Source organism: Syzygium oleosum, unplaced genomic scaffold (assembly GCF_021117445.2).
Source record: "Syzygium oleosum isolate NSW1041296 unplaced genomic scaffold, Sole_v2.1 Sole_v2.02, whole genome shotgun sequence".
Classification (NCBI taxonomy): domain Eukaryota; kingdom Viridiplantae; phylum Streptophyta; class Magnoliopsida; order Myrtales; family Myrtaceae; genus Syzygium; species Syzygium oleosum.
Genome location: NW_026607486.1, coordinates 5,836,687 through 5,861,753, shown reverse-complemented (window position 1 = coordinate 5,861,753; position 25,067 = coordinate 5,836,687). Strand labels below are relative to the sequence as shown.

The window sequence follows — 25,067 nt, the reverse complement described above, 5'->3', positions numbered from 1 at the left end:
CTTCGCTGTCCCGGTCTGGCCTCATTAGCTCTGGCCAATCGCCCTTGCGCAAAGAAGATGAACAGTAACAACGAGGGGAAAAATCAGAATTTTAAAGAATTAGTGAAGGCATTTTGGGAAGAAAAAAAATTAGTTTTAGCATTCCCAATGCTGGTTTTCGGCCTAAAGTCCATTGGAAACACTTACCAAATGCCCCAGCATTTTCCCAAGAGGCTTTAGAGACCGAAAGCCTCTTGGGAAAGCTGAACCAAACGGGAAGCAAAGGGTTTTAGCAACAACAAAAAAAGGTAATAAGCAGAGGGAACTAATTACTGTATGGATCATTCTAGGGATAATGGCAGAAATAGTCCCTGAACTTTGACTTAATATGCAATGTGGTCTCTGAACTTTTAATTTGTTCGATATAAGCCAATGTTCAATGTGGCCCCCGAACTTTTAATTTATTTACTATAATATCTAAACTTTAGTCTAATGTTCAACGTAGCTCCTAAACTATATGAAAAATACCTATTCAATTTTCTTTTCCTTTGACAGGGGTTAATTTCCAACTGCAAATTAAATAAATATATAGAATGGATGGTTCCATCTTTTTTTATCTTCAGATTAGTGTTTCCTTTTTCACGGAGGTGGTAACTTTACGTAAGGCGAAGTTTGGTTTCTCAGGGGTGAGAGCGAAAAAGTCGACAGACAGATGAGTCCATCTCCCGCCACATTTTCTTTTTCGAAATTTTCGCGGGAATCCTGATGATGGCATTCGTCATGAACTTTATTCTGTGGAGCTTCATTCGGCTGACCTCCTTTCATTGGTTCTCTAAAGTCCCAAATGTCATGTATTTAACGATGCTTTGGAATTTTGAGCTTATTATTTCTTGTGTAATGAATGGCATTTATTTGCTTTTGACATATGAAATATAATTTAGGATGTGTTTGTTTCACTGAAAACTTAATGATAAAGAAAAACATTTTCCATGAAAATCGTTTTTAGGGAATTTATTGAGATTTCATTTGATTGGTGGTTTCGGAAAAATGATTTCCTTCTCGTCGGAAGGGGAAGCCGCTTTTCCCCAATGTAAGCTCGTTGCTTTTGATCTCCGAAAAACGTTTTATGTAGATCGAATATGGAGGCCACTCAACCAAACCTACTACTTTTATCGAGAGATTCTCTAGACATTTTAGTCAGGTAAGAGTGAGTACGGTTTCAGGGTAGAACTGAGAATCAAGAAACTGGACCAATGGAAATCGATTCAGTTCTAGGTTCCAATAACCCCGGTCCAATTCCCGATTCCATTTTTTTAGGACTCGGGAACAAGAACTGGGAATCAGATTGAGAACCGGGATCCGAAAAATCTAATGTGTGCATGGTCTTCCTTTTAAAGATCTGCACATGGCCTTTTCTTTTGCTCCTAAGGGTGTTGTTCTCCAAGAAGAACGAGAACTCATCAATCCCCCATTTTGAAGCTTCTTGGTTATAGTAATATATGCTGTCCAACTAGCCTTAGCTTCTCCAAGAGCACTTGGCTGCTGCAAAACTCTTATGAGAAAATCCTGAACTGTTACTCTATTTTTTCCAAAATTGCCTTTAAAGACACAACTCGAAATTCAGCTAAGACCCAAAATCAGTTTCAGCCATGTGATGCCCTTGCAAGGTGACATACACGTGAAACAAATTTCAGCCAAATGACACCATTGCAAGATAATCAGCATGCAAGGGGATTTGTGAATGAAGCATAAAGAGACCATCAACAGGTGCCCGAGAGGTGGGGACGACTTGACCTTGTAAAAAGTGACAAGACCATCACAATACATGTTTAAAAATGAGGATGGCTCTTGATGTTTTCCTACTTATAAATAAAACTTAACGAATCATTCTCAAAATCTAAATAGTCTCGATATGTTAACATGTATGGCGATAATATAGATTTTAAATCTCACTTGCTTTAATTATAGGAACGCCTTCTGATTATGTTCTATTATTGTTGTGTATGTGTGAAGTTGATGTATCGAGATACTATGTCAATGGAGGTGGAGAGATGTGAGGAGATGACTCCGATCAAAAAAATTGGAATCATCGGGCGATGAAGGAGAAGAAGAGTCGTCCCCAAACGCGAGTGTGACAAATAAGGTTCTTTCATTTTTGTTGTTGCTATTGACAAAGGAGGAACTTTCATTTTTGTTGTTGCATTCACTTCCATTTTGCTTAACTTAAAAAAAAAAAACCCGTTAGACTCTGGAACTTGTGACAGGGTAAGTTCCAAATTTTAAGATATGTAGGGTAAATTCCAGTAGGAGTGTCTACGATTCAGTTCGATTTTTCAGAAAGTCTAAACCGAACCGAACCGTTAGGTTGAGCAATTGAACCGAACCAAACCGCGACCCGAACCGAAAACCTGGGTTTGGTTTTCGGTTTTCTTGGTTTAGTGAAAAAGAAGAGATATTATGTAAACTATAATATTAAGAAGGGGGGCGATTTTCAGTTCACCGAACCGAACCAAACCGAACCGAAACTATCCGAATCTGAACATAAAAACGGTTATTTTTCATTGTCCGAAACGAACCGAAAATGCACGAAATTTTGGTTTGATTCCAATTCAATTCGATTCTGACACTCCTAGATTCTCGGTTTCAAAAAATGAGAAAACTTTTCCGATAGGAAGGTTTCAGGTTTAAGGTGAAATTAGTAAAGAATTCGAAACCGCTCACCTCTAGGTTAGACATACACATTTACAACACCGAAGTTTCCGCAAAGTCTCCATGAATAGCTTTAGCAAAGATTTGACCCTATTACGAGCCGACTAGATCGCAACCATCTACGCGAGGGGGTATTGAAGTGGGTAGCTTTCGGGTTGGACTTATGGACAGAAACGGCTCTCGAAGAACGCCTCGGGCCAAAAGCGGCCACCTCCTTCGGGTCCGACTCCGAAAGGAGCAGAGAAAACAACGTGGGATCGCACGACTCAATACAATTTGATAAAAAAAGAATGAATGGTTCGGGTGGAATCCCCCTGGTTTTGAGTGGTAAACCAATGGGCCGTCGCTAACCACCAAAAAAACATACACCTCCTGGATAAGGGGAAATCGAATGCATTGCGTCCTCAATAATTTCCCCTCTCTTTTTAACTCCAATTTTTCTAAACGTCCTTTTATAGGTCGCCATAAACCATGACCCCATCTTCCAGGAAAAACAAAAACACGTCACCCACCTCTTCTTTTCTTCTTCTTTTTCTTCTTTTTAAGGAGAAGTCACGTCCATGATGCCTCGGGAAACATAAAACACGAAATCGATGCCGAGAAATCTCTAGATTTTACCGTGTTGTCTGGATGTGAACGACTCTGTAAAACAAACCGGTAGAAATTTTTACTGGTTTAACAATCGCCGGATGTTCATAATGCAAAACGAGGGAAAACTGTCAAAAAAGTCTTAAATTTGTTGTATTGATACTAATTTAGTCTTAAACCTATTTTTGATGTCAATTCAGTCCTAAACTTTTTGCATGTGTATCAATTTAGTCATAAACTTATTTTTTGTGCCAATTCAATCCTAAACCTTTTGTTTTTGTGCCGATTCAATCTTTCCGGCCAATTTTGATCAGATTTTACTGACGTGGACGGCGGCCGACCGGCGTTAACGTGGATAACTTTAATAAAATTTTAATATTTTTTGAATTATTTTTTTTCTTTTTTTTTTTTCTCTCACCTCCCTCCTTCCTTCAGCTGGTTGTCGGACCGGCGACTAGCCAAAGGCAAGAGGCCGGCGAGGTCGATCTCGCCAGATCCGGCGAGGTCGTACCTTGCCCAGCCGCTGCCGAGGCTCGACCTCGCTAGATCCGGTGAGGTCGGGCCTCGCCCGGTGAGGGCGAGCCTTGCCATGGCCACAACCTCCCTGGACCTCACCGGATATGGGGAGGTCGTGCCTCGCCTAGCCATGGCGAGGCTGGCGAGGCTTGAGCCCTTGCCAGAGGCCTTCAACCTCTCGGCCTCCAGCAAGGGTTCAGGCCTTGCCCAGCCGTAGGTAGACATGGCCACGGGCCGGTTTCGGCCCGGAACCGGCCCGTTCAAACCCAAGCCCGGCCCGTGGTTCGAAACCGAAACCGGCCCTTGGCCTACGGGCCTGATTCCGATTCCAAATTATTTTTTTATAAAACAATTTGAACTCTAATTACTATGCATTGTAAGTGCATTGATCTCTAATTACAATGCTTGGCTTGGGTGTATTGAACTCTAATTACAAGGCTTGGTTTGGGTTTTATACACAATGATTCTAATGCCTCTTCGTTCCCATTCGATGTGGGACTCTCGGCTTGCCTTGAACACCTTCAATGTGAGACTCTTGGCTTGTCTTCATGCAAATGCCAAGAGTCCCACATCAAATGGGAATGAAGAGACCATCAAAGGGGTTGTGTATAAAATCCAAGCCAAGCCATGAGCATGTGAAGTTGTATGCCCATGAGCATGTGAAGTTGTATGCCTTTTGTGGCTACGATCCTTTGCTAGTTAATAGCAAAGGGTTCCATTGGATCGCCTAGAATCGGATCATTGGTCCGGTTCTATGATTTGCCACCGGTCCCGGTTCCGAGCGAAACCGGATCGAACTGGGAACCGATCACCCCTATAATTTACATTTTGATTACAATTTATATTGAATAATTCATTATTTCATAATTTTTTTATTTCATAATTTATTTTTAAAATTTTTAAAATTACGAACTGGAACCGGCCAGTTCCAGTTCACACATGGCCACGAACCGGAACCGGCCGGTTTCGAACTGTGGCCATGTCTAGCCGCAGGCAAGGCCTCTGGCGAGGGCTCGAGCTTCGCCAGTGGCTGCGCAAGGCCCAACCTCGCCGGATCTAGTGAGGTCGAGCCTCGCCAGCGGCTGGGCGAGGCACGACCTCGCCAGATCTGGCAAGGCTCGCCTTTGTCGGCCTCTGGCCTCTGGCCGGTTGCCGGTCCAACGACTAGCTGGAGGAAGGAGGGAAGGGAGGGAAAAAATAAAAAGAAAAGAAATAAAAAATTTAATAAAATATTAAAATATTATTAAAAGTTGTTTACGTTAGCACTGGTGATCGGTTGCCCGTTGGCAGTTGTCCACATTAGCAAAATCTGGTCAAAATTGACTGGAAGGACTGAATTGACACAAAGATAAAAGGTTTAGGAATGAATTGGCACCAATACAAAAGGTTTAGGACTGAATTGATATCAAAAAAGGTTTAGGACTAATTTGACACAAATGCAAAAGGTTTAGGACTGAATTGGCACAAATGCAAAAGGTTTATAACTAAATTGATATCAAAAAAAAATTTAAAAATAAATTGATATTAATGCCAAAGGTTTAAGATTTTTTTTGACACTTTCCCCTGCAAAATGATGTACTACCTTTTGTTGGACTAGGAACCAGAGTTGACCCTTTTTTTTTTTTCGGTCCACGTAAAGTGAGATGTTTCCCTATATAGTTTTACCCGAAACGACAGACACCGAAATACAACCTTTCTCTACAAAATCTGATAAAAATTACGAATATCCGAGCATTGGGTGGCGGAAAAAACCCGTCGTCGACGAGATGGAAATTCATTCGAAAGGGACATTTTTCTTTCAAGGTCTGGTTTTAAAAATTACACGTTTCTTACGTTTCGTGTACTCAACTCCTCGGTTCTCGTACTAAATAAAAATTTATGGAAACTCGGGAACCACGTGATGCGGAAGCGATAAGCCCCGGGAAATATTCTGGCATCAAAAACTCCTCATCCGAGCCATTAATTTATTGGTGGACGGATAAAAAAAACAAAACACTATTTTTCGGGCATTACCATGATCAATTACTAAAAATAAAAATACCCGAAAAAAAACCAGGGCGGGAGAAGAAAGAGACGCACGTACTGTCCTAGCAGGAGAAGGAAGTGGATACGGGAGGATGGGGAGGTGCGTCGAAATGCGAGCCACGAGCTACGCTTCCCGAAACCCGCCAAAACCCCTCCTGAAGCAATCCTCTGAGCTTCTTCTCCTGCTCCTTGATCGCCACACACTCTCCTCTCCATCTCCTCCGTATTTATTGTAGGGCCTCGACTCGGTCCATTCTCGCTCACCGCCTCGCGCTTCTCTTGCTCTTCTCTCTCTCTCTCTTTTTCTCTCGTTTTGAGCTCGTGTTCGCTTCCCGCCATGGATCCGCACAAGGTGCTGATCACCGACTTTTCCGTTGCTCTGGTTGCTTGAGTTTTGATGTGGGGTGCTTTCAATATGTCGACTTTCGCGCTCCTTCGCGTCCCCGCTTCGGTTCTGCCCGTGCCCATTTCTTGTTTCGTCTCGCCGGTCTCCGCGACCGTACTGTTCCATTGATTTCCGGAGTTTCCCGTTCTTGTTCCCCGTTTTGGCGATTCGGGGCGCGGCGGGATTGGGCCGGATTCGTTTGTTCTTTTTTTTTCTGAAAATTTGTTTTGTCGGGCTCTTGCTTCTGGCTTAGAAATTGTTCGGAGAGGTTGAATTGCTGTTCTGCGGCCCGGTAACGTTCCAGGAGAGTCTAGAATTCACAGGGACGTGTTGTGTATGCTCGCGTGTGTGCTCCTGATTTGTTGCTCGTGGTGTTGGACGTTGGTTTCGCTTGCTAAATTTGGCGGTTGTGCTTGCAGTACCGTCCATCGAGTGCTTTCAACACTTCTTTCTGGACTACGAACTCGGGGGCTCCTGTCTGGAACAACAACTCCTCGTTGACTGTTGGGAGTAGAGGTATTCATCTGATGTCCTTGTCTTGTCTTTTCTTTTTCTCGGCTGAGGATATGAATTTCTAGTAATCGATAGAGATTCATATTTAGCTCGGCCATTCGATAGAAAGGACAACCTTCTTTGATTGTAGCACTCTCTCTATCATCCAATTCTTTGTGTCTCTCGTACACGATCGCATCCCTTGTTTTAGAAGAAAGGAAACTGTCGAGTGTTGATATCGATATCTGTCCTCTTATCCTTGTTGGTTGTTTGTCCTCATTGTTTTTCTTTTCCTCTTGTAAGTTTGTGCATTAGCAGAGTCCTTCATGTATGTAATACCTGGCTTCGTCATACTTCTCATTTTTTCGGTCGAAGCCTTCTTCATACTTCTAGTGTTGCCTTTTGGCAAGGAAACGTGAAAGAAAATATGCTTTTTGCTTAATGATGCAGATATTTTGTTATTGCAAGAGAAGTGCGGTGCTGCTGAAAAAGTGGTTTCGTCCAATGTTGTAGTGCAAATCTAAATATTATCCCTAATGCCATTCTCACAATCAGACGCAACTAGTTAGATGGCATTCCAGGGGATTTTTACTCTACTATGCCACTGACACTCTACTTGGTTCGATTCTCTAATAGGAAAGTGGAACTTGAAAACTAGCTTCTGCATAAGTTCAGCTTCCTAGCAATACATAGTTCCTTAGAGAGCGGACGAAAGGTCTCACTCTTCGCTGACTAAATAGTTTTTGAAAGTGGAAGAATGATAAGTCAATTTCGACTAGCATATCCGCCTTTTCATTTTCACACATCATTCTGCTGTTGGTGGTAGCCATTAGCATGTGTATAGCCATTAGCCTAACTTTATAGTAATGCTTAACATGGTAACATGCTTACAGAAAATTAACTTCTACATCACAGGTCCAATTCTTCTCGAGGATTATCACCTTGTGGAGAAACTTGCCAACTTTGATAGGGAGAGGATTCCGGAGCGTGTGGTCCACGCCAGGGGAGCCAGTGCAAAGGGATTCTTTGAGGTCACTCATAACATCACTCAGCTTACCTGTGCTGATTTCCTTCGGGCACCAGGAGTTCAAACACCTGTGATTGTCCGTTTCTCCACCGTCATCCATGAAAGGGGCAGCCCTGAAACTCTGAGGGACCCTCGAGGCTTTGCTGTGAAGTTCTACACAAGAGAGGTAAGGGTCATTTTGGTAGCAGATAGAAGTCTGCAGTTTGGAAGAGCACAAGTTTGATGCTCGCTGTGATAAACCCTTTCACGGGGAGCCTAAGCTCAATCAATGCATGTGCTATTGATGTGTGGCCAGTAAGAGCTAACTGTTTTTCATATCACATTTTGCTAAAGCACGGTTGCATCTATAATTTTTTTTTTGGTCGAAATAGCATCTATAAATTTAAATAGAATGTACTTGGCTTATTTTTCAATTCGTACCTATCTATTAAGAGACATCATATTAATAATTGCTACTTTTGGATTAACTTTATTCATGATTACTGCTTGGTTTTGAATCCACTTTCCTGCTTGAAGTGGGGACGATGGCAGTTCTCTTGTACACATTGCATACATTTTTTGTTGCCCTTTGCTATGGGATCTTACCTTTTCTGTTACTGCAGGGTAACTTTGATCTGGTGGGAAACAATTTCCCTGTCTTCTTCGTCCGTGATGGGATGAAATTCCCAGATATGGTTCATGCGCTCAAACCAAACCCCAAATCACACATCCAGGAGAACTGGAGGATCCTTGACTTTTTCTCCCACCATCCCGAGAGCTTGCACATGTTCACCTTCCTCTTTGATGATATTGGTATTCCACAAGATTACAGGCACATGGAGGGCTCTGGAGTTAACACCTACACTTTGATCAACAAGGCCGGAAAAGCGCATTATGTGAAGTTTCACTGGAAACCAACTTGCGGGGTCAAGAGCTTGCTGGAGGAAGAGGCAATCAGAGTTGGGGGATCCAATCACAGCCATGCGACTCAGGATCTTTATGATTCCATTGCTGCTGGAAACTATCCTGAATGGAAACTTTTCATTCAGATCATCGATCCTGATCATGAAGACAAATTCGATTTTGACCCACTTGATGTGACTAAGACCTGGCCTGAAGACATAGTGCCCCTAATGCCGGTTGGCCACTTGGTCTTGAATAGGAACATTGATAACTTCTTTGCTGAGAATGAACAGCTTGCATTTTGCCCTTCAATTGTGGTTCCTGGCGTCTACTACTCAGACGATAAGCTGCTCCAAACTCGTATTTTCTCATATTCTGATACTCAGAGGCACCGTCTTGGACCAAATTATCTTCAACTCCCCCCCAATGCTCCTAAATGTGCTCATCACAACAATCACCATGAAGGTTTCATGAATTTTATGCATAGGGATGAAGAGGTAAGAATCTTCTTTAAATCCTTCCGCAGCGATACTCTGGGCAGCATCTCTTGTGGATTTTTTTGTTGACATATCTAAGTTAGACATCAGTCTTTCCTTGAAGTATGAAGGCCTAGTGATGCAATCTGACATGTCAATTACTGATCCCAAAGTGGCAGTGCGAATGTATTCCCTGCTTTTGTTAGAGGAGGATTACTTTCTTAATTTTGCAAATGCACTTTGTGCCTGAAACATACATACATGTTTACATATGTAGGAAATACCTGTCCTCTTTTATGTAAAATGATGGATTATCTGTTGAGCAAATGCTTAATTTCCTTGTTGCAGATAAACTATTTCCCTTCAAGGTATGATCCTGTTCGTCATGCGGAGAGATATCCCCTTCCTCCTGCTATGCTGACTGGAAAGCGTGAGAAGGTATTGTTTCGCAGGATCTCTTCCACTTGAATAGAGATTGATTGTCTTGAGGTGCTTTCAGGATCATATCGATGGGATAGACTTAGATTGTCCAATAGATAATCAATTGAATTGCAGTGAGTGGTGTGACTGATGTATGTGTGTTCGGATTTTGTTAACTTTTGTTGCTCCAAACAGACCATCATTGAGAAAGAGAACAACTTCAAGCAGCCTGGAGAGAGATACCGATCATGGGCGCCTGACAGGTATTCTTCAGTTGTGCATTTCCTGAAAATGGTTTGACGGTCTCATGTTTCTCAATCGTCTGTCTCTATTTTCTTTTTTCAGGCAAGAACGGTTCATCTGCCGATGGATCGATGCTTTGTCTGACCCACGTGTGACTCATGAAATCCGCAGCATCTGGCTTTCATACTGGTCTCTGGTGAGATAGTCGTTTATTTCTTGTCTAGTCCTGATGGGGTTTAAGTGAAAGATGTAAAATTCAAAATTCAGAAATGCGGTATTCGGTTGTTGCTTGCTTTGTGATATATTTCCACGCCGATGTGATAATGAACTCATTTGAGATTATCTGCAATTGCAACAGGCAGACAAATCTCTGGGTCAGAAATTAGCATCTCGGCTCAATGTGCGACCGAGCATTTAAGGACCACACAGAGCTGGATGTATTGAGATGGAGCGAGCACAAGACAATGTCTGAGCTATAACCTCTGTTCCAATGCTTATTTTTGTTGTGGTATATTGAACTTGCCCTGTCATACACCTCTGTGGCAACAGGATATTCCTGATTTAATAAATGCCAATTGTATGTGCTCATCTTTTTCCTTTGTGTTTGGTTATCACTTTCTCCTGGAGTCTCATTTACATAGAATATTAAGTGAGCAGATCATATTGCCGGTTATATAATCATGCATTTGATTTCGGCTGGTAAATTCAACCGCCTCGCTGCTTTGAAGTGCATCAGTGAATGTATATGCTGTGTAATGCACCTTCTGCTATGCGGGGCGAGAAGTTAGAACTAAGAGTTAGTTTGCCTCCTTTCTTTTGACAGTGCATTGTGATCGAATGAAGTGATTGAATGACACTACCGAATTATCGTTCCTGCGAACAAGACAGGTGTTGGCTCGTAGAGGATGGCACAATAGGACTATCTTCGGATCTCTGCTTCATAAGAGGGCAAATTAACTTCGAAGGCGACTGAGCATGATCACCATATATGGATTTTCCTTTTCTTTGTTCGAGTTTCTTCCTTTTGTTCATCCTTCTACTAATCTTTTAGTAGAGGCCGAAAAGGTAATATTGTTCCTGAACTTAAGAGACCAAGAGATCTTCGATAAATCAATCTCGTAAATAATTCGAATGCATCTTTGGTAAAACGTATGATCGTGTTTAAAACCCCAGTCTAGACAACTGTACACACAAATTTGGCCGTGAAGTGCCTCCCCCGCCTGCACTGCGATCCTTGACAAAAATATTTAACAAGAGACTAGCCTTTAGAGTTGCTGACTTTCTACTTGCCAAATTCTAATTCCTGAGTTGCATATCCTACTAAAAAAACAGATTTCAGCTCCATCTGGTCTTAAGAAATAAGTCAAATCTCCATCTCAATGAGTCCTCGACGCCGCGGATTGGGAGTGTCGAGTTCCGGATCTACGAGGACCATCAGCGCTGTGATTGTGGTGAATCGGCGATCGATTGTGGTTGCGATGATGCTGGTGAGAAGAAGGCCGGCTCGACGTGCTTGCCTTGGCCTCCTTTCTCTCCCGTATATTGTTGATACGTTCTAATGCCACCAGCACTTCATCCATCGACGGCCTCGCTTTAGGATCGCCTTCCAGGCATTTGAGGATGAGTTCAGCTGCCTGAGTTGCAGCTTTCAAAGGGTATTGACCTTCTAGTCTCGCATCCATTATCTTCCTCAGCTTCCCCTTGTCGCGGAGCAACGGCCTCGCCCATTCTACCAGATTCTGCTGGCCGCTGGGGCGTTCCGGGTCGAGCGCTTGTAGGCCCGTCAACATTTCTAGTAGAACCACCCCGAAGCCGTAGACATCGCTCTTCACATACAGATGCCCTGTCAAATTTAACACGCATGTTCTAAGGTTACATGAAACCTTCGCTTAAGATAAAGAAGCATTGAGAGGGAGATTTTGATGAACAGACATTGCAGTAAGATCATTTCGCAAACACACAGCCAAGTAATCCGTCAATCTTCACCGATCCAATATTGCCCGCGTAGAAGAAAGATAAGGACTCGTGGTCTTACCGGTGGCGATGTACTCGGGAGCGGCATAACCATATGTTCCGATCACTCGTGTGGTCACGTGAGAGTTCCCGCCGGCCGGTCCCAGCTTTGCTAGCCCGAAATCCGAGAGCTTGGCATTGTAGTCCTGGTGCCAATTTCACAAACCGGAGAAAAGTGAACGAAAGTTTCTCAATCAATTCCCAAGAATGGCAGCTATACATCCAATAGCCGCAGGCATACGCCAAGTGAATCCCATTCGCGTGGACCACGTGATCTAAAGACTCCTCCATAGAATTCTAAAAGTGTCCAAAGTGCATCAAACGTACGACCGCGACATCAACCGAAACTGGGATGTTTTCAAATGAAATTTTGAGCTCTTTATATCATTTACTAGGCGACACGGGCGATATTTACACGGGTATCCTTAAAAATAAATTCTCGATAGCCGGAGAAGCGACCGAAAATAATCAAGTAGGTAGAAAAAATTACCGCATCCAATAGTATATTGGATGATTTGAAGTCCCTGTAAATGACGTTCTTCTCCGACGTATGCAGGAAATCGAGGCCACGGGCAGCTCCGATTGCTATCTTAAGCCTCACGTCCCACGGAAGTGGTTCGGCTCCCCCTGCATTACCGAAGGTTTCTTTGGTGAACAATTTTTTTTAATGTCTGATATTCGAGGGAAAAAAAAATAATGGAGATTACTGGGCATAGCAAAAAAAAAAGTTGTGCAGATGATCTTACTTCTGAAAAGGTGATTTTCTAAGCTTCCCCTCTGCATGCACTCGTACACGAGGAGATACTGATTGTCTTCCCAGCAATACCCCACTAATCTCACCAAGTTCGGATGAGAAAATTTCCCCAAGAACTCAACTTCCGACTGTGGAAAGACGAAATAAGATATAATGACTGCTAATCAATGCACAATGAATTGCGTCGATAATTAATATCGCAATCTGTTGCAAGTTCAATTAGTTATGTGGAGCGATTTGTGCTTTTTACTATATAAGAAAGGTATGTGTTTATGGGCCAAAATCATGGGGAGAATTTCAAATTACAATCTGCAATTTTCTCAAAAAATGGTTCAAAATAGACATTGTCTCAAATAAGCTCGTGATGTTCTCAAATTAGTCTCAAATAACGGCCGAGCTTACCAATTGGCCAAATCTAACGTGCATCTTTCGTGCAGCACACATGCTCACTGTGCACGAAGTAGCGTAGTTTGTTTCCAACGCCAAGATAAATAAGCACGAGGTCGGCAAATGGGCAACAAAGTCCAAGTAATTAATTAATCCTTACTTTAGCCAAATTGGACTCCAGTCCGGTAGCCGGATTTCCGGGGCCTATCAAATTTGAAACTATTTTATAAATGAAATATCCTTTGGTCAAGAATTGGACCCAAAAAAAAAAGGACTTTATAATTAGCAAAAAGGAAATCGCTCAACTCGATATGACCTTAAATTCGGAAAAAAAAAAATCAATATGCTCTCCCTCTTAGGGGGAGTCGACTTTTGCACATTGTCCAGGTCGACTTCGCTTCTTCTCAACGTCAATTTTGTTTTTTTCCGTCGAAAATCGTTGATTAGTATCGTGCTTTGTTTTTCATTCGCGAGGAGTATCGTCACGTGATATTCTGTGAAGTGATTTGGACGAAAATGGAAACTCGAAACCAACGAAACGATGTATGGATCGAGAATGGAATTGTACTGGAACGTTGATACGCACCTGCCATTCGCGCAGGCCCTGATCGCTGTCGGGATTGGACTTCTTGACGGCGACCGGGATGCCGCTGCCGACCTTGGCCGGGGCGAGGGTCTTCTCGTCCACCCACCCCTTGAACACCCTCCCGAACCCGCCCTCCCCGAGCATCGTGTCCGGCCTGAAGTTCCTGGTCGCGCTCTTCAGCTCCGCCAGCGAGTACATCTTCAGGATGTGCGTCATCACCTCCCCGGCTTTCGCCGCGGCCGGAGCCTCGTCCGCCGCCACGCCGCCTGCCGCCGGCGACTTCCCGTTCTCGCCCCCCGCCGCCGCCGACGCATCGCTCTTTGCCTTGGAACTCTTAGCAAGAGCATCTGCACCCACAAGAAAAAGAAAGTCAAAAGAAAACCGGAGATGAAGAACAGGAGAGATGAACTCAGCTCACATCCCACCAGAAGATAATGATAAATCATGGAACCAAGAAGGAAGGAAGAGGAACAGACCTGGGCTGCAAGATTTTGTGGGGTTGGGGCTCTGGTGGTGATCCACCATAGCCGATCTTTTTCCCCAGCAGTTCCCCATGATCAACAGCAACAGCAACAGCAACAGCAACAGTAACAGCGACGATGAACAAAAACGACACCACAAACTCTCTCTCCCTCTCTCTCTCCGGGTGACTGTTCTTTGATACGAAGTTTATAGCTGATCTCCCTGCCTTTCTTTATTTGGATGGACGCGAGATGGCTGGAGGTGGGGGTGGGGGGGGCGGTGAGGTTCGAGGAAGAAGAGGAGAAGCTGCACAGAAGCAAAATCAAAGAGGAGAAACGAGAAATCTGCTCAGCCCCACCCCTTCCCTCCCTCTTGACTTTTGTTACCCCTCTCAAGAAGAGGACTGATCGGTGCTGCTGCTTCTGACACCCCGCTCAACTCGTTTTATAATCTATCTTTTTCTCTCTCTCTCTCTCCTTCTTCTTTTTTTTCTCTTTTGATGGCTTTCCCCCGCAAGTTTGTTTGGTTCGGAAATAAACTAAGAAGAAAAATCAGGGGGCGAAAGAGAGACGGGGAGGGGATAATTTTGATGGTGTCGAGGAGGGGACCGAAGCCCAGAAAGTCTTGTGCTGTGCGAAACAACAAGTCAATGCCCGCGTAATCCGGGGCAGAATCATCAGCATCTTATGGCCCCCCGACTCCTGTCACATTGACCCGGTCCGGTTCATTGTACTCCGATCCTCGGCCCGCTCATCCATTTTTCTTTCGCCATGTCTGTCTCGCGCCGGGATCTCTTGAGCATCCTACTGATCTCTCCGCATCGGGACGGTTCCTTCGATCTCGATAGAACCGGGTGATTATTCGAGCTGGTAGATCTCCGAACGCAATGACCGAATCGATCTTTACACAGGGTCGAGGGGCGAGGCAAGATGAGACGTCCACTTTCGTTTTTTGATAGTAAAGAGTGAGCGCCGTGTAAGAAAGACTTTACCGGGGGAGATGAAGTCGGGTTGGTAAACATATCAAGTTTGGAAATTGATAAATTACATAGAAATGACCGTGTCGATGGGATGATTATGTCGAAGAATCATATATACTATTTCTGGAATTTCACAGTTCCAATTTCGGAACTACACCTGACAATGAAATAAAGTCATCATTGCGACAAAATACGCTACGTCTGCCAATCAGAACTTGACCCTTTCCTCTGAAGAAGAATAATTACAAAATCGAAGTTGACCCTCGCGTCTTGAAACTGGGGGGATGCAAAAAAAAAAGCTCCAGTCAATTATGATCACCTTAGTGCTCGGGTGACGGTGTTTCGATTAGTACTCCGTATGGTCGGGAACGCTTCCACGTGTATTTTTTTTTTTTTTTGGTCGGACTTCGACATGTACTTCGCCGAGGGCGCACATGCCGATACGTACAAAACAGGAACCGTACAAAGGAACCACGGAGACTTGGTCATACTGATTAGGTCCGTAAGCACCATAGCAAGTAAAATCACTGGCCATTTGAAAGTTGAAACTTTCCAGGAACCAAATCATAGGGTACGTCCACCGTGGCGTACCGTGGTATTCGTCGCTAACTTTTTCTTAATCAAACGGTCGTTCCTGTTCCAGTTAATCCCTCTTGCCGGCAGCTTCGTTCTCGCTCGAGTCAAAGGAGCCGTAGCCTTTTTTCAAATGTAAGAACGTGTAATGTGTTCACATATGGCGACGCTGCATGTACATAAAATATTGTATTCCAAATCATCTGGCGAGAGGGATCGTCGGGCGAACTTTTCACATGATATAATGACCGTGATACGATCTTAAAATCGAGCATTGGTTGTCTGCAAAGCTCAAACTGTCATAAAATTCTATAATATATATATTGCGTTAGGAGTGTCAATGGGTCGGGTCGGATTTTCATGATACCCAACCTGACCCGAAACGATGAATATATGTGTTTGGCCCGACCCGAAACAAGATCCGAACATGATATAGCCGCATGATCGGGTCGGTTCGGTTCGGTTCGGGTCATGTTTTAGATTTTTATTATAAATTAAGGTTAAGTTACATCTATGGGTGTCAATGGGTCGGGTTGGGTCTAGTCTCCACGCTTCCCGACTCGACCCAAATCATAAAAGATATATGGACTCTTGACCCGAACCAAACATGACCTGAAACGCAAAACCGGGTCGGGTTGCTGAGACAATGCACGATGACCACTGCCACCACTAGAATCTCTCTCTCTCTGGCGCAGCGCATTTGCTTTCAATGGCGGTCCATCCTCAAAAGTAGGTGAAGTCGCGCTTCGTCTCTCCATCCCGCGTCTCGCACCACATTGTCTGTATTTCGCAGCATTGCGTTCTATTCGCGGCTGAGCTTGACCTTGATCTTGATCTTGATCGAACGATTCGACGGTTCTTTTTCTGGGAATTTCCATTCGTTTTGTGCGTACCCTTTGAAGTTGTGATGATATATAGTGTTGGGTGTTGAAAGAATTTGAAAAAAGGCCTAAACTTTGTCGTTGTTTTGGTAAAATTTGAAGTCTTGATGTTTTGGTCCGTGTGTTAAGCGTCGCCCGCATCCTGACAGGAGAGTTTTTTGACAGGAAAAAGCGTGCTTCCCGGTGGTTGCGGATGCAAGCGACGATCTTCCCATCGGTTGTCAGTACTTCCACGCGCTAGATTCAATTATTGAGGAAGACAGTCAACACTGTCAGCTGGGTAATTTAGCTTCAGACACATCATGTAAGGAGGACGAAGTTGAACGACAGTGCTACAAAGTAAAATGTGTTTCGGTTTTAAAAATAAAAAATAAAAAATATGTGTTTCGGTTCGGTTCGTGTTCTAAACACGAATCGAACCGAAACGATTGAGATACCCATTTGCTTAGGTAATACCCGAACATGAAGTTGACCCGACCCGAAAATACCCAAAACTTCGGATCGGATCGGGTCGATTCGTGTTTCGTTTCGGGTATATTGTTTGATTTTGACACCCCTATATCGCGTATCGTCAAACAATTTAAATTTATCAGACGTATGATTTTTGCCCTAATAACTCGGCGAGCCTTATGCGGTAGGCTTTTTCTAGAGCGATCATATAGGGATACCTAAACCGTAGCTTGTTCGTGCTACTTGGATGATGATTATCCCCAACGGCGAGTGATTTGTCGAATCTCGAGCCCTTTAAACCCGTCTTCTTAGAGCCCTTTTCACACGCAAAACAAACACAAGGCGACGATCCAACCCCACGAGGATTCTCGTTTTTTCTTCGCATGGATCACACCGTTCGGATGAGGTCGTGCCGAGAAATTTCGAGGGGGAGGGGGGGGGGGGGGGTCAAGAAGAGCACCGACCGCGACGCTTTTTCGTTTCGCGATCGATCCCCACCCCAGGTCTCCACGATACGCGATCGAGAGGGAGGGGGGAAGAAGGCAACAGTCAATGTTGACATGAATTGCGTCTTGGAAAAATGGGTGCGCGGGTAGGGGCCCCCGTCGTCGTTCACTGTGGATTAGAGCGAGGAACGTGAGGTGCTTTCCGTCCTCGGGTTGGACGACCCGGTCTGGTCTCTCTCTCCCTCCCCCCTCTCTCTCTCTCTCTCTCTCTCCATGGGCTTTGTCAAAAGTTCGTTGTCAGTAGATTTAACCCCAGATTGGAAACAAGGAAAAAAGAGGGTAAAAACAAAAGATGGCGAAAAAGAACGTCTGAAAAGAAAAAGAACCCGGATTGGAAAATAGGAGAAAAGGCAGAAAAAAAGATTGTCAAAAGAAATAAGAATCTCTTCTTTGGGTAACCTAGAGTGAAAAATACATGACCCTTGGATTATTTATTATTATAAGAGGGTTTTGACGATGGTCGTTGACTAATTGGATAGGGATTTGACCGGCTGTTCGTTCGTGTGTCGGGAAGGTTATGGCATTTGTTAGTCGATTAGTAGGATGGGCCTTATTCGAGACTGAGTTGGGAACTTCATGAGTTTATTTGAAAATTTCCCAATGATTTTGGCATGTAAACACGTACTTTTATTATTATAAGTGGGTTTTTGTGCATTAATGACGGGTAACATCTTGCATGACCTTTTAATGTCTACTATTCTTATTATCTATAAAATGGGTTTTTGTGCGTTAATGGCAATCGTTAAGTTTAAAGATGTCATGCTTATGCAGATTTCCATTGAAGACGAACCCTTTTTTTTTCTGGTCGAAAAAGACAAACCTATTGGCTTAGTGCGATTTTGAGAATGGAGAAGATCAGCAAACGAATTTAAACTTTAAATTAACTGTGCCTAATTACTCACGGTCCTAGCCACTTCTCTTTTTTTATTTTTTATTGGTACAAATATCGATTGTAATGTTTAAATTAATCACGCCTAATTTAATTTTTTAAATTAATCATTCCTAATTTTTTTCTCGAAGAGCGGCCTGATGTTCCTACATATCGAATGGCTCAGAACAAAACCACCATCGAAGTTTTAAAGAGAGTTTTTTGTTGTAAAATAAATTTGGCTAATCGATCATATAGGATCGAAGTTCTTATTATTGTTGGTAAACAGTATCGTTTTCTCCTATTAAGCTACTAATTAGTTGGATTATTGGTATTTTTTTAATTTGAGAAGTTCAAAATAAATCAAAATCATCGACGTTTTAGTATAGAGTATTGAATCACTAGAGGTTGCCCCAGTGACCACCCTTCCCATATGGGAAGGGGGAGGTAGGAAGTTCAAATCTCCACCTTCTCGGAGGGGTTAGGGGTGGGGAAGTTTAGTTTCAGATGTGGGTTTTGACTCCTACGCTCTGTAAGGAAGTAGGGTCAAAGTCTGAGAGTAAGTTGAGAGTTAAAGTAGGACAAGATAAAAAAAAAAGTATAGAGTATTGAAAAGGCAATAGCCTTTTGACCTATCAAGAAACACCTCATATATAATATGATATATAATAGCGTCATTGTCGTGATGTCAGTCTTCTGGTAAAAAAAAAATCCCGAGGTCACGTCCAGGTGAGCTGTTAAAAATTGATCCGGCGATGAGGTGAAGAAAAAAGGTTGAGAAAAATGTAAATTAATGTGGTAAATTTGCAAATGGCATCACCTCCTTGGATTTTTATTTTTTTTTACCATTTACTCCATCACAACAGTTCTGCTTCGATATATTATACAAATTAACGCTCAACAAGTCCTATTGAACATGTTAAATACAGGTCTTTAGCCTTTGAATTGTGACCTCGACTCGGAATAGTTTGCAAACACAGTCAATGAGATTTGAATAAGCGACCTCCAGTGTGGACGCCCCAATTGCAAAGTAGTTCTACCGTGTTAAGTCCTTCATATATTAGCTAGCATCCAAGTTCAATGAACGGATCACACGATCTATAGAACACATCTTTGAATGTACTCTCCATCGCAATTCGTCGCACGCACTTTATCCTTAGGAAAAAGCGAGACCAAATCATTCGTCGTCCGCACTTTCTATTCGTAATTGATAAACGAACGAATTGCTCGATCTGTAAGACACATCTTTTGAATATACTCTCCATCGCGATTCGTCGTACGCACTTTATCCATAGGAAAAAGTTAGACCGAATCATAGGATAAGATTCTATTCGCAAAAGATATCGACAGGATAATAACCAATTCCCTCATCCATGATGATTTTGGGCACTTGTATCCAGTCCAGTCAACGTTCCATATCCCCTCAAAGATCCTGTGGAAGGGGAGCAAAATTTGGAAAAGTAAAGCCGGCCACATAAAATATTTATATACACGAGTCGAGGGACCAACCCATAATTTCGTGGACTCGATCAAAATAGGGTGGAAAGGGGAAAGAACAAGTCTCGGTTTAAAATGCTCGAAAAATTATCAGTGAAAGAGATGGAGAGGGTTGAGAAGGCTCCATGTGCATCGATCGCGCTGCTCATGTCGCTTAAGAAAGTGTTAAGATCTTGGAAGCATGCGAGCGAGATGACGGTGTGAACCTTCTTGAGAACAGCAGGAAAAATGTTCTCAGGTCTCCTTCGCGACAGGTGAGAAGTCTCCCCCCGTAACTTAGCCTCTCTCATTGAGAACCCTTTGATGGATGGTCAACGCGCGACTTGTTCTTTTGTGCCCTTTTCTTTAGAGCTCTTTGGATGGCTTCTAGACAGCAGTACATCGTTAAGTCATCTTCGAAGGAAGGTGTTGTTTTGACTTCTGGTCCGGGTGTCTCCCGGAGAGACATGTTGATGGGAATTCGGTTCCGGTCTGAAGCGTGAAAAATTCCACCACGTACTGATTTTTCAATTTGCTCCTGTCGCTCTATGGAATTAGTGCGGCAGCGGGAAGTTGCCCTGAAATTTGTGGAGAGATGAGTTCATCGATATTAAAGTAGGATTGAGAAAGTGGGGGCTTCTGTACACATTGCGGCCCTAAAGCTCTATATTCCAAAAACCTGAGATAAAAATAAACCCGTCAAACGGGTAAGTCCGGATCGAAAATGATCCGACTCAAATTGACCCGTTTTCATGTAACACGAATATAGTGACCTATAGCCGACTCGACCGATATCCAGCCCGATCCATATTATTAAAATACTTCCATATTTAACCAAATCTATGAAAACTCATACTCAAATTGAGGTGAGAGCACGGAGTGAGCGAGCACGCGCGCGCAAGATCAAGTGAGGGTGAGAGTGAACGGAATAAGTTGTGAACCTATTTAACACACGAATTATGTTGTGCTTTACCATTCTAAACCGACTTACGACCCATTTACTGAACGTAATCAACTCATACAACATCGCAAATCATCAAGTATTGATTAAAAAAATGAGACCCATTTTGTAAGGTCTATTAAAACTAAGATATAACTAGGCCGCCACTTGCTTGCCATTTCCATGACATGGGGTTGGCCCGCATGCTATCGCACGGACTAGCCCATGGGGTCACCACTCACCGGTCACCACGGCATGGGACTGCCCACAGATTCTCCGGGCAGCTTGCTCTTGGGCCTATGCTTCGAACGGAGACCGGCCCAATCCGAAAAGTAGGCCCAATAGGATACAGTTTCAAGGCCCAACCACGAACCGGGGGTCGCAGAAATCAGGGTGCGACTCAGTTTACCCTCTTCGCATCCAGATCACCAAGCATTAATTTACGTACTGATTTTCGAATTAGTCCAATTGATAAACCTCTGACCTCTCGTCGCAACGTGCGCACTGCACGTAACAACAACGACTCGATTTCGGTTGATATCTGGTCGATCATCGCCGTAATCAGTGTCGGGTCACGTTCAACTATACTCAAGGAACTCATCCGATCGGAATTCATACCAACCGATCGATTACCACACGATGTCCATACGTAACCATAAGAAAAGCACGTGGACCGTACATGAAACTACATTAAAGTCAACAATTGATATAAGTCTAGCAAAAAAAAAAAAGAACCTTTTTGCATAAGGAGATACGGTCAAAACAAATATACACGAAGTGAGGATTATCATCGAATGATTTGTAAGACATAACAGGCAATTTAGCCGTGGGATAGGTAACTTTACGTGGACTGTGATGAGGATTTTTGCTTAGAGTTTACAATCGATGACGTAATGGTACGATGAAAGTAACGGGCTCCATCCACATTGGATATATGAGAGAAAAATTTGTCCAAAAATTTCTAAACTTATTGTACGAAGGTCAATTCGATCATAAAACCTTTTAATTGTATCAATTTAATCTTAAAATTTTCAATTGTGCCAATTTAGTCCTACGCCTTTTGTGATTTGCCAATGTAGTCCTTCCAGCCAAATATCCAAATTATAGATTTAGAACCAAATTGATAAATCATCAAAATGTTTATAACTAAATTGGCACAAAGAAAGGTTTAAGACTATAGTTTGGCAAGTTGCCAAAAAATGATTTCAGATTAAATTGGCACAATTGAAAGGTTTATGATTGAATTGGCCACCGTACAATAGATTTGTAACTTTTCGGACAATTATCTCGGATTAATCATATGGTGCGAGCCTGAGGATGTTATTTCGAATCGATCCCTTTGCTCAATTTCTTCATCCCCATTACATTGCGGTGGCTCGCACGTCGTCTTCTTCCTCCACAAGCAACGCATCGCGTGTTGCGGCTTCGGATGTCAACGACGGAAAGCCATTAGAACAGCCGATGCTTCGCGGGTCAATGCCAAGATACGACGTTGATCGATTGATCGAATTCCATTTCAACGGGGTACATCTCTCGGGCCAATAAAATAGAGAAGGCAAAACCACAACGTGGGGCGACCAATCTCATGAAATCAATCATGAGTTTCGTTCATGGCCTGCAAGTAGGGACTGTAGACCTTCCCCGGGTAACGATGTATGTACACATATCGCTACGGGATCTCCACTCGTACGCGACAATATTCCTTTGAATTATTGTTGCCGTTGTTATTAGGTTGTCTAAGATTCTTTTGATACAGGGCATCCTCTTATGCCCGACGACATGCATAATCGTACGTAGTGGAAACCCACGATCCACGATCATCCTCGCCTCCATCGATCACGAACTGATCGGACTCGCCGTCAGTTTTTCGAAACGTCGGGCGGAACAGAGAAGACGGATCGAGCTAAGATTGGACCCGATGCCTCCGTTGCGTGAGCATATACATGACTCCCACTTCGTCGTGCTAGGATGAGCTAAGAGAGTTTGCCTTTTTGCTAGATTTCTGGACAAACTTTCCGCGGCACGTGGTTGTGGAATTTGGGGAGACCGCCTGCGGAAGTCATACGAGGGGGACTTTACGTTGGGAACAAATAAAGGACAAATGTGGATTTCGGGAGAACCATACGCGCAAGGTAAAAAGGGTATTTGAGTTCTAGGAATGTACTTTGTGTGTGGCTGAAGTACCAAAATCATGTTGCATTTTGGTCCTAGAAAATAGAGAAAGCTACTTTGCTGTAAAGCCATTCCCCACTCTTATTTTGTGTGTTGCGTCGACCTATAGGAACAAGAAATTGCGCTTAAGCTTTTAAAACCCGAGATGTAAAATAATTATGTGACAATTTAGCCGTGCGATGAACTTGAAAGCGCGCTGTTTTTTTTTTATGGATTTGTCGTATTTTTCAATGACGGGCAACAATTCGAAGAGTAATGTTAGAATTACTAAGATGAGTACTTGAAGATAAGTAAACATTTTGGTCCCGAGACAAAGGCTATGTGGGAGTTGCATTGAAATTAACGGAAGAAACGTCACGCGTTCCTTAGCATACACGATTTAATAGATATCATGATCGATACATTTGGCAGTTCTCTATTTTGCAAGTAGAATAGGATTGACCGATTATTGCATCGTAGAAGCGCTTTCGTACACCTAGTTCCAGAGGACTTCAAAATTTGGTAATTTGGATTTTTATGAGGTCTACTATCGGTATAAAAGTTACACATTCATCGTTGGATGCTGACACATGGAACGGTTCGATTACAAAACAAACTCCAACTACTTATACTGCTCATCCAACGGTGAATGAGTAAGAATTCTTTCCGCGCGGGCTGTGATTCAAACGACAATTCAAAAAGAAAATGAGCAAAATGTTTGGAAGATGAAATGATGCTTGCTGGCAGAACTTCAGGTTGCATTTTCAAGTGTGCTTTCCGACAACGGGAAAATTGTCGAAAAAGTCCTAACTGCACTTAACTTTTTTGCAATTAGTCCTAAACCTTTCACTCTTATCAATTCGGTCCTAAACTTTTTCACTTTTTGCCAATTGAGTCTATTTGGCCGGCGTCTTGACGTGCCCCATTGGTGTCCACCAACGCGATGTGGCAATTTTTAAATAATTTTTTAAATTTTAAATTTTTTTCTTTTTTTCCTTTTCCCTTTGGCCGATCGGCAACTGCACTACTGCGACTTCGACCCGGCGCCTGCAGCGAGGCCTCCCGGCGAGGCTCATCCAACAATGAACATGTAAGAGTTCTTTCGCGCGAGCTATGGTTCGAACGATAATTCAAAAGGAAAATGAGCAAAATGTTTGGAAGATGAAATGATGCTTGCCGGTAGAACTACAGGTTGCATTTTCAAGTTTGCTCCGACAACATGGGACATCGTACCGACTTTTGACCAAATGGTCGATTAAATTATACACATACTTTCATTAATCTAAGTTTGTGTATAATGGTGAGGTAGAGAGCCCAGATAACAGCTGTGACCTCAGACGAATCTTTGGAAGGTTGACTGGCATTTGAGAAACTTCGCGGCTAAAGTATAATGAGTATATTTCTGGATAGAAATAGAGTATAGAATAGTTAAATGAGCCCCTTCCATTGCATAAACTGATGGTCTGGGAAAAAAGAAGAAGAAGAAGGATTAAAAAAAAAAGAAAAGCCATTTCATCTGTCGACACTGGAAATAGATGGCATCAGAAGGAACAAGGGGTGCGATGAATTCTATCACGACGTATCCTCGCGAAGACTCGATATGAGTTCAGTTCTTTCGATTGACTCGATTAATCTCGATCAATTCTCAAGCATCGGCAACGAACCGTTCGCTAATAGATACCCTCTTTTAGATATGGACCGATGGTCCAGCATTTTTGGCCTTACGTACAATGCGAGACCCAGAGAAATTAGATTGCAAAGGCTCCTAAGCCGGATAAGCGTAGGTGCATTGGGTTCTCCATTTCGTCTTAATTTCTTCACCATCGTGTTAATTAAGAATAATCTGGACAGGACCAAGCCAACAACTTCCACTTAACAACAATCCTTCAAGAAGTGGGTCCCCAGAAAGGACGTTGACCCGCGTCGAATACGAACTCCTCAGATGAACAGCGAGTTATATCGTAATGAAAGTAACCCACATAATATATATATATATATAACAATTCGGGTGGAATCTTGGCATTTCTCATTTGGAGAAGGAGTCAAATGACGATGATTAGGGGATTTTCTAGTATTTTCTTTTAAACGGTTGGCGTATGGAGATTGCCAAAACTATACCTTTCAAATTTCAGTCCATCTCCTTTTTGCAATTAGACGTGTTCGGGCTTCTTTTTCCTTACTGGCCATCAATTATATGTATTATCCCTTTTTTTTTATTTCCAAGTAATTTGTTCTTTTTTTTTTTTTACCAAAAGCTGCCCAAAACCCCAAATTATGCTCACCGTAACATATTTAACCT

General features: G+C 43.0%; 2 protein-coding genes across 2 annotated transcripts; one reads left to right on the top strand and one right to left on the bottom strand.

Annotated features, from left to right (window-relative positions):
- Positions 1-5,970: 5,970 nt before the first annotated feature.
- On the top strand, positions 5,971-10,330 carry LOC115665368 (catalase isozyme 1). The gene is made up of 8 exons (XM_030587247.2): positions 5,971-6,169; positions 6,622-6,718; positions 7,610-7,887; positions 8,324-9,100; positions 9,428-9,517; positions 9,695-9,762; positions 9,845-9,938; positions 10,101-10,330. The coding sequence occupies exons 1-8, from the start codon at positions 6,155-6,157 to the stop codon at positions 10,158-10,160; spliced, it is 1,479 nt and encodes a 492-aa protein (XP_030443107.1). The 5' UTR covers positions 5,971-6,154; the 3' UTR covers positions 10,161-10,330.
- A 513-nt stretch (positions 10,331-10,843) lies between these two features.
- LOC115665377 (probable serine/threonine-protein kinase PIX13) lies at positions 10,844-14,367 on the bottom strand. The gene is made up of 6 exons (XM_030587266.2): positions 13,959-14,367; positions 13,483-13,829; positions 12,502-12,637; positions 12,246-12,382; positions 11,778-11,901; positions 10,844-11,585 (listed from the first exon to the last, which is right to left on the bottom strand). The coding sequence occupies exons 1-6, from the start codon at positions 14,035-14,037 to the stop codon at positions 11,119-11,121; spliced, it is 1,290 nt and encodes a 429-aa protein (XP_030443126.2). The 5' UTR covers positions 14,038-14,367; the 3' UTR covers positions 10,844-11,118.
- Positions 14,368-25,067: the final 10,700 nt, after the last annotated feature.

Coding starts and splice junctions, on each gene's coding strand:
- LOC115665377 (XM_030587266.2), bottom strand. CDS start 14,037: ATGGGGAACTGCTGGGGAAAAAGATCGGCTATGGTGGATCACCACCAG. Junction 12,383..12,501: donor AGAAAATCACCTTTTCAGAA/GTAAGATCATCT, acceptor TCGGTAATGCAG/GGGGAGCCGAACCACTTCCG. Junction 11,586..11,777: donor TCCCGAGTACATCGCCACCG/GTAAGACCACGA, acceptor TAAATTTGACAG/GGCATCTGTATGTGAAGAGC.
- LOC115665368 (XM_030587247.2), top strand. Junction 6,719..7,609: donor GTTGACTGTTGGGAGTAGAG/GTATTCATCTGA, acceptor TCTACATCACAG/GTCCAATTCTTCTCGAGGAT. Junction 7,888..8,323: donor TGAAGTTCTACACAAGAGAG/GTAAGGGTCATT, acceptor CTGTTACTGCAG/GGTAACTTTGATCTGGTGGG.